Source organism: Alligator sinensis, unplaced genomic scaffold (assembly GCF_000455745.1).
Source record: "Alligator sinensis unplaced genomic scaffold, ASM45574v1 scaffold561_1, whole genome shotgun sequence".
NCBI classification, from domain to species: Eukaryota; Metazoa; Chordata; order Crocodylia; family Alligatoridae; genus Alligator; species Alligator sinensis.
In genome coordinates this window covers 1031255-1041161 of record NW_005842165.1, presented here as the reverse complement: position 1 = coordinate 1041161, position 9907 = coordinate 1031255, and the positions used below count along the sequence as shown (strand labels likewise).

Below are 9907 nucleotides of genomic sequence, written 5' to 3'. Positions count from 1 at the left end.
CCACCCACCGGACTGTGTAGTCATCCAAGTCACAGCCTCTTAACTTGTTCACCAGTATGGGGTGGGATACCGTATCGAAGGCCTTCCTGAAGTCTAAGTATACGACATCCACCCCTCCTCCTGTGTCCAGGCGTTTCGTAACCTGGTCATAAAAAGAAACTAGATTGGTCAGGCACGATCTGCCTGCCACGAACCTGTGCTGGTTTCCCCTCATTATAATTTGTCCTGCTGGGCTCTCACAAATGTGAGCCTTGATAATTTTTTCAAAGACTTTGCCAAGGATGGAGGTGAGACTGACTGGCCTATAGTTGCCCGGGTCCTCCTTCCTCCCCTTTTTGAAAATTGGGACCACGTTGGCCCTTTTCCAGTCCTCCGGGACTTGGCCCGTGCACCACAAGCTTTCAAATATTCCCGCCAGTGGCTCTGCAATGATGTCGGCCAGTGCCTTCAGCACCCTCGGATGGAGCTCATCCGGGCCTTTTAGAATCAGCAATCTCCAAATTGATTCAGACAAATTCAGAGATTCGGCCATAGACTGTACAGGCAGGCCCTAAACAGTGCCGGTGGGAGCACCTGGGGGAGCACCCAGACAAGTCCTGGCTTGAGCTGGCAGCCCCGGGAAAAGCCATGGCTTGTCCAGCTGCTCCCCCGGCTGCCCCCAACCCTCGCTGGGGTGAGGCAGGCAGTGCTGGCAGTTCTGGGGAAAGCCGCAGGGGCTGGGGGGAATGATTGGGGAGCTGGGGAATCCAACCGGGAGCTGGGGGGGAATGATCGGGGGCTGGGGGAATGAACAGGGGCTTACCTCCAGCTCCCGGTTCAATCTCTCAGCTCCCAGTTTGATCCTTCAGCTCCCAATCGTTCCCCCAGCTCCCTGATCATTCTCCCCATCCTCCGCAGCTTCTCCCAGGGCTGACAGAACGAAGTCGCAGGGGCTGGGGGGAATGATTGGGGAACTGGGGGAATGATTGGGGTCTGGGAGAATGAACAGGGTCTTCCCCCCAGCTCCCCGATCATTTTCTCCAGCCCCCACGGCTTCTCCCAGGGCTGCCAGTACTGCCGGCCTTGCCCTGGTGAGGAGGGCAGCCAAGGGAACAGCTGGACAAGCTGCAGTTTCTACCAAGGCTGCTGGCTCAAGCCGGGGCTCATCCGGCTGCTCCCCCAGCTGTTCCCACTGGCACTGCCTGCCTGTATAGCCTATGGCCGAATAAGATTTGGCACCGAATATCTTCAGATTAGTATTTGGCCAGATTGAATTGGGACAGTGATTCAAATCACCGAATCAAATCACTGTCCCTCTGAATCGCCAAATCCGAAGTGAATACTTTCTGCTTCGCGCAGACCTACTGTGTAGCATGTGAGAGAAGAATGGGGTGGGATTTAGTCCCACCTCTAGGATCAGGTCATAGTCATAGAGAAGTAGGGCTGGAAGAGACTCCCAGAAGTCATCTAGTCCAATCCCCTGCGAATTCCATAAAATGTCCTGCTTCTATAAAATGTTTTCAGCATACGCTCAAGAGGTCCTAGGTAGAGGGCAATGCCCTCTGCTACAGAGGAAGACAAAAATGCCCACAGTCCACACACATTTGACCATGAGGTAAAATTCCTTCCTGACCCCAAATATGGCGATTGCTTTGACTGTGAGTGGAAGGGCCAGACACTTTAATAATCAGGAATCTCTGGCTTTGGTCCCAGCTTGAGCATTGGCACACACCAGTCAAAATGGAAAGTAGATCCCAGGAATTATAGGCCAATCAGCTTCACCTCAATGCCTGGTAAGATTCTTGAGACAATTATCAAGGAGATCCTTCTGGATAAGCTGGCTGAGGGCAACATCCTGAGGGACACCCAACATGGGTTTGTCGTGGGTAGGTCTTGCCTGACCAATCTAATCTCCTTCTATGACCAGTTGACCTATCACCTGGACAAGGGAAAAGAGATAGGCGTCATATATCTGGACTTTCAAAAAGCCTTTGATCTGGTGTCCCATGACCTCCTCATGAAAAAACTGACCAAATGAAGCCTCGGCTACACCACAGTCCAAAGGCTGGGACCTTGGCTCCAAGGTTGGACCCAGAGAGTAGTGGTTGATGGCAGCAAATCATTATGGTGCTCCGTGACCAGTGGCGTCCCCCAAGGCTCTGTCCTTGGACCGGTTCTCTTTAACATCTTTATCAACAATGTGGACATTGGTGTCAGAAGCGCACTGGCTAAGTTCACCGATAACACTAATCTTTGGGGCATAGAGTCCACACCTGAGGACAGACTAGTGATCCAGGCTGACTTGGATAAACTTAGTAAGTGGGCGGACACAAACTTGATGACATTCAATACCGATAAATGTAAGGTACTCCACCTCGGGGGGAAAAAAACCTGCAGCATACTTATATACTCGGCAGTGCTACGCTTGCTAGCACCACTGCTGAAAGAGACTTGGGGGTCATGACTGACCGCAAAATGAACATGAGCCACCAATTCGATGTCTTAGCTGGTAAAGCAAACAAAACCCTGGCTTGCATCTCTAGATGCTTCTCAAATAAATCTCAGGATGTCATCTTCCCGCTGTACTCAGCTTTGGTGAGGCTGCAGCTGGAGTACTGCATCCAGTTCTGGGCTCCGCAATTCAAGAAGGATGTCAAGAAGCTTGAGAAAGTCCACAGGAGAGCCACACACATAATCAGAGGGCAAGAGAATAGGCCTTATGAAGAGAGGCTGAGAGCCATGGGACTCTTCAGCTTGGAAAAACACAGGCTCAGGGACAAGTTGTTGGCTACTTATAAGTACATAAGGGGTGTACATCAGGATCTCAGAGAATGTCTGTTCACTAGAGTGCCCCAAGGAAAACAAGGACCAACTGTCATAAACTCCTACAAGACCATTTTAGGCTGGACATAAGAAAAAAATTCTTTATGGTCCGAGCCCCCAAGACCTGGAATGGACTCCCTCCAAAAGTGGTGCAGGCACCTACTCTGGAATCATTCAAGAAGCACTTGGATGTTTATCTTGCTGGGATCCTTTGACCCTAGTTGACTTCCTGCCCCTGGGACAGGGGGCTGGACTTCATGATCTTTGAGGTCCCTTCCAGCCCTAACGTCTGTGAAATCTATGAAATCCCCAGCCTTGGCTGTAGCCAACACTCAATGCTTCTGGAGAGGCTTAAAAACACCCTGACACATATAACAGAAAAGGAGGAGAGGAACCAACCAGGAAAGCCCAGAAGCATGGAAAATACCCATGGTACATACAACATAGGCATAGCTACACCTAGATCATTCCTGACCAGTGGCTGTGCAGCTTCTTGTTGAACACCTCCAGTGAAAAAGTCCACAACATCGCTAGGCAGTCTGTTCTGCTGCTTCACTATTCTAACAGTGAAAACGTTTTTTTCCAGATATGTAATCTAAACTTACTTTGCTGCAGCTTCCAGCCATTGATCCACATCCTCCTCTCTGCAGAACAGGTGCTTTCCCTCTTCTTTATGGCAGCCCTTCAAGTATTTGAAGATTGCTATCATGTCTTGTGCCTTTTCCGCAAGCTGAACATGCTTAGCTCTTTCAACCTCTCCTTGTATAGCTTGCTTTGCAAGCCCTTTGTCTTTGTTGCCCACCTCTAGACCCTCTCTAACTTCTCTATGACCTTTTAAAAATGCGGAGCTCAGAACTGCACACAGTACTCCAGATGAGGCCTAACCAGTGCTGAGTAGAGAGGCATTATCACCTCCCATGTCTTGCACCTAATGCTTCTGTTGATGCATCTCAAAACTGCATTCACCTTTTGAGTGGCTGCATCACACTGCAGACTCACACTGAGTCTATGGTCTACCAAGACTCCCAAGTCCTTTTCCACAGTGCTGCCACCCAGCTAGGTGCCACCTATTTTATATTTTCTTTTTTGACTATTCTTCCAGAAGTGTAGCACTTTGCATTTGTCTGGATTGAACTTCATCCTGTTAGCTGTAGCCCAGCTTTCCAGTCGGTTAAGATCTTTCTGAATTGCGCTCACATCCTCCACCGTGTTTTTTTGCTCAATAAGCTTTCTATGCCAGCATATAAATCATTAATAAACATGTTGAAGAGCACCAGGCCCAGGGCAGACCCTTGTGGGACTTCACTCGAAACCTACTATCATTTTGACATGGATCTGTTAATAATTGCTCTTTGATTGTGGCCATTGAGCCAGTTATCTATCCACCTTATAGTAATTTTATCTAGCCCACATTTCTCTAATTTGTTTATGAGAAGGTTGTGTGGGAACTTGTCGAAGCCTTGCTGAAGTCCGGATACATGATATCCATAGCATTCCCTTCATCCACCCAAGTAGTTACTTTGTTAAAGGGGATCAAGTTTGTTTGACATGATTTGTTTTTCATAAATCCATGCTGGCTGCTTGCAGTCAGCCTTTCTTTCTGCATGTACTTGCAAATGGTCTTCTTTAGGATATGCTCCAGTAACTTCCCAGGTTTTGAGATGTGGCTGTCTGTAGATCCCCAGGTCCTCCTTCTTGCCTTTTTTAAAGAGGGCCCCCTCTTTAAAATTGGCCACCTGGTTCATCTTCCACAACTTCATGAAGATCATTGCCAAGGGATCCGAGATCTCCTCTGCCAGTTTCTTCAGTTCCTTGGGATGAAGCTTATCCAGCCTTGCTGACTTGAATTCATTCAGACCCAACAAAAGCTCTCTGACCATTTATTTTGTTATCTCCTCCTTCATCTTGCCCCCTTCCTTTTCCAGATGATCCCTATTAGGTGTCTTGCTGCAGCTTAATTTTTTTTGTGAAGCCTGAGGCAAAGTAGCTGTTGAGTAGCTATACCTTCTTTGCATCTTCAGTTAGGAGTTCCCCCTGGTTTGTTAACAGAGGACCCACAGCTTCTTCTTGCCCCTTCTTTCTGGCCAGCATACTTATAGGACCTCTTCTTGTTGTCCATAATCTCCTTTGCCAGGTGCAGCTCATGCTTTATCTTTGCCTTCTTGATGTTGTCCCTGCAGGTTCTTGCTGTTTCCTGCTATGCTTCCTTGGTGACCTGGCCATTCTTCCATTGCCTGTATGCTTTCCTTTTGCATTTGAGGCATTTTAGAAGCTCCAGGTACAGCCACATTGGTCTCTATCACCTTCACATCCTCCACCAATTCTTCCCTGTTGGTCAGGACAGCATCCAAAATGGATGATCTTCTAATTGTTGCCTTCACTTTCTGGAAGAGAAAGTTGTCCTCCACACAAGTTAGGAACTGGCTTGATATTGTATGCTGGTTGCATTGTTTTTCTAGCAGATGTCCTTAAAATTGAAGTCTCCCATCAGTACCATCCCATAGCTTTTGGATAGATTTACCATCTGCTTCAAAAGTGCCTTATCCACCTCCTCTTCTTGATTAGGTGGCCTATAATAAATCCCCATCATTATATCAATGCCACATCTTTCACCTTTCATTTTTTTTACCCAAATGCATTCTGCTTTGCTGTCTTCTTCCTCCTGAACCAGGAAACAAGTGTATGTGCTTCTGGCATACCAGGCAACATCACCACCTTTTCTCCCTACCCTGTCCTTGCAAAACAGTGTAACCCTCCACGTTGACAGTCATAAGAGCTGCCCGACCAGGTCTCAATTTGTGCTTGTACATGTGATGAAAATTGCCCATTTTTGTGTTTAATTGCATCACGGTGTACATGTGAGGGGTTTTTTTTACAATTTAAATTAGTTTGTTACATTGCAAACTAAACCACATCTGCATGTAGTTTAGTTTGCAACGTTGCTATCTGTAACGTTGCAGCCTTTTGACAGCTTGCCCCCTCCCCTTTCCTCCCCCTTCCTCCCCCAAATGCGGGAGAGGCAGACTGAAGGCAGAAGCAGCAAGGGGCCAATCCTTTTTTTTTTCCCCTGCAGGAGCCTTCCTGCCTCTCCCATAGCCACGGTGCAAGCTGCTGGTGGGCTGAGTGGCCTCTGAGCTGCAGGGGACCCCAGTCCTTCCCTCTGTGACAGCAGCACCACCCTGCCCCTAGGGTCACCCAGGCAGGCACCTAGCAGACTGGATGCTGCCTTAGCTCGGGCTCAGGAAAAGTTAGATTGGACTGGGTGCTGCCTCTGAGCTGGGGCAGCACCCACCCACTAGCTACCTGCCTGGGTGGTCCCGGGGGGAGGGGGGAGCACTGCTGCTGCAGAGAGAAGGACCAGGGCTCTCTGCAGTTCAGGATCTGCCGGCAGCTCACTCCCTTGCCACGGGAGAGACAGGCAGGCTCTGCAAAATAACTCTTACTAGGTTAGCCAGACAGTGCTCAAAGATGCTGTTCCCCATTTTTGTCAGATGGATCCCATCTCTTGATAGCAGTCTTCCTCCCAATAACATCCACCCATTGTCAAAGAAGCCAGAGCCTTCACATTGACACTACCATCTCAGCCATGCATTCACTTCCAAGATACAACGGTCTCTGCGTGGACCCCTGCTTTCCATGGAACCAATCAATCAGAACACCACTTGTGCTCCAGGTTCTTTACTCCTTCTGCCAAGAGCCTCATCGTCACCTCTGATCTGCTGCTATTCTGGCAGTATCATTGGTGCCTACATAGAGACAAGCAGGAAGGGGTAGTGGTTCAAAGGATGGGTGAGCCTTGGCAGACTCTCTGTGACATCCTAAATTTGGGCTCCAGGCAGGCAGGACACCTCTCAGGCACCCAAATCCAGATGATAAATTGATGCCTCTGTTCACCACAAAAGGGACTCACCAACTACCAACACTCTTCTCTTCCTTCTTTGGGCAGTGATCCTGGAGTCCCTGTCCAACGCAGAGTGCTTGAAAGCAGTTGCTGACTTCAGTCCATTCCTCTTCAATCCTGGGGACCCTCCTTCTTTGAGTAGTCACATGCTGCCACTTCTCATTGCCCTTTGGCCCCTCCAGTACCGGTCTCTCGTAACTCTTGTCCAAGTAATATTCCTGGTTCTTGATGCAATGCAGCATGGATACCTGTGCTTCCAACCTGTGAATCTTCTCCTCTAGGGCAGACACTAGCTTACACTTGGTGCAGATGAAGTGCTCCTGATCTCTGGGAGGAACACAAACATGGCACATCCCATGCAGGTCACAACAGCTGACCTAGACTCCATTTGTGCTTTCTTTGCTCCCTGGAGAACACCAATGCTGTAAGGAGAAGAAAAAGAGAAGGGAGGGTAGTGGAGAGAGACAGCACAAGAACCTGGACACCAAGCACCCACACACAGTCTCCTGCTCCCTGGCTCTCTCCTACAGCAAACTTACTAAGCAAACTCCCTCTCTCGTCACTGCTCCCACAGTTTTCTAGGGGCTGTCTTTTTATAAAGCTGCCTATCCTAGCTCCACCCCTCTGTTATCTAAACTAGCCCCACCCAGACCAAGCCCTATCACTCAGTCACTCCAGAAGGGGGACGAAAGGAAAAGCACAAAGGGAGAGAAAGAAGAGAAAGAATGGAGGAGAAAGAAAGAGAGAGAAAACCAAAAAATAACCCAAAACAAAACACCCTCCCCCCCCCCCCCCCCCACACACACATGCACCAGGCAAACACTTTAGTACCAATCAGCCCACCCCAAGTCACTAGCAGAGAAAAGCCTCTTCAAGGCAGTCCCACACCTGAGCTGCTTATCCCAGAGCCACTGCTCTCTGCTTACTGCTCAGCTTACAGGTATTAACACAGTATCTTTTTTGCCTTTCAGGACACAGAAATCATCAACACAGCCATTCTGACGGGCAGGACAGTGGCCATCCCTGTGAAGGTCATTGCCATAGAGATGACAGGTGTCATCACAGATGTCTCAGCCATGGTCGAGTGCAAGTCCAACAATGAGGACATTATCAAGGTAAGCATGAGTGGGGAGCAGCCACCCTTGGCTATGCTGGGTTCCCTGAAGCTGGCAATGCCAGGAGCCCTCAACTCAGAGACTCTTCACCCCAACTGGGAACACTGACTGTCCAAACTGATAGCAGGGGTTTGACATGAGGCTCGGCTTCATGGAGTCCCCTGATGCCAGGATCATGGTAGTTTCCTGGAACATAAGACTGGAAGAACCTCCTGGTTCATCATGACCAGTTCCCTGCTATTGCAGAAGCTGTGTCTGACAGCTTTTGTTATAAACTCATCAAGCCCTGACTTAGAGGTAATTAGGACTTGTTGCCTCCATTGTGTAATTGGAAGGTAGTTCCAAGCCTCGTTCTAGGCATCCTTGTTAGTAGGACTCCAAAACAGCCTGGCACCTAGGATCTAAACTTTGGGTAGAAAAAGACAGATTGTCAGCAAGTGAAAATCAGCAAAAGCCATTGTCCTCAGTGGGATAATGCCAGTTTAGTCCAGTGGGGGAATCCAGCCTGACTTTATCGTTGCAGTCAGGAGGATATAACCTATAGGCTGGGACCCCCAAGCAGCCAGTGTGGTGCCTGTCTGAGTCTGCAGGCAGTAACTTCGAGGTTCACTCTGCTTCCATGAGCAGAGGAAACCAAGCTCTCACCACCAGGTTTTCAGCAGCCACACTGCCATTAACATTGTTGTTGCTGATCTTTTGATGGGAGCAGGTAGCTAAAATAGCTGCAGGATCAGGAACTTGAACAGGGGTCAAATCAGGCAGCTGGATGCTGCCAGCATGGGTAGGGGATGGGGATAAGAGACTGAAACTCTTCCCTGTTGTCTGTCTTCGTACACTTCTCTCTCCCTCCCTCTGTCTCTGCGGTTTAGCCCAACAAGGTAAAACAGAGCACTCAGACCTATTTGCCCAGCCCTGAGACTTGCTTTTCTTAGCTCTGGGTCACTCAGAGCCCCCATCTCTGTCCCTGGAGCCTAATCCCATCTCCAGAGTTTTCTCCATGTCCACAGCTGACAGGATCTCAGCTCCTTTTCTCTTGACTGAGACTCAGACACTGTATCAGCACATGAGGATAGTTCAGAAGGACCCTCCTGGGCTGCTGCAGGTCCTGGCTGCTCAAAGCAATCTGGCTGTCTACCCACAGTCTCTTCCTACCCCACCCAGAACCAGCTCTGGCACTCAACTCTCTCCACACCAGGGGAAATAATTGAATTATATGTGTAGTAAAGCAGTGTCTACTGGATCATTACCCTGTAATGAGACTGGCAGTTCCAATGTCCTACCCCTTTGTGCTATATCCTTGGGCTGCTGACCTGCCACTCACTCTCAGAGAGACCAGTGCCAGGAATTGTTCTGTGATTGTTTCAACCATAGTGGCTTGCAGCCCTGTGTCACAGGGAGTGTAGAAGGGTCTCCCCATAATACCTCTCGACTTATGCACTATATCAGCACATGAGGACAGTTCAGAAGGATCCTCTCGGGCCTCTGCAGGTCCTGGCTGCCCTAAACAACCTGGCTGCCCAACCAGTCTCTGCCCACCCTGCCCAGAGCAAGCCCTGACACTCAACTCCGTCCTCAAGACCTTTGTTAACACATGCTTTCTTACCAACATATACCTGCTAACACACCCACATAACCTTGCTGACACGCGAGCCTACATTCCTACACACACACACACACACACACACTAACATACACACTCATACAGTCTTGCTAACACACAGGTGCACATAACCACAACCTCTCACTAGCACACAAGCTCCAACATCTACACTCCAGATAAGACATATGCATTTGCAGTCTCACTTATACATGCTCTTCTGTAAACACACACACCTGTACGTTTATCATAGGATACTCATTTACACATTTATCCTAGGATACTCACATTTTCTCTCATATTCTCACACATTCACTTCATATATACATGCCCCTGCTTACATACAAAAATACTCTCACAGTTCTGCCTGAGCTCCTCATTTCTTGCCCTCTGGTTAATTCATGTTCACATGAATACACACTCTCTCCAGCCCACAAACTTCCACTGAGATGAGTGCACTGGTATGCACTACTATAGACCCTGAGCTACATT

General features: G+C 48.8%; 1 protein-coding gene across 3 annotated transcripts in view; it reads left to right on the top strand.

Moving 5' to 3' along the window:
* Nucleotides 1–9907, top strand: part of TMEM132E (transmembrane protein 132E) — a 227371-nt gene that overhangs the window by 194449 nt on the left and 23015 nt on the right. For all 3 annotated transcript variants that reach the window (XM_006025749.2, XM_006025748.2, XM_014520869.2), the window contains exon 5: nt 7675–7818. In XM_006025749.2, the coding sequence (XP_006025811.2) occupies nt 7675–7818 (144 nt within the window). The remainder of the gene's footprint in view (nt 1–7674; nt 7819–9907) is intronic.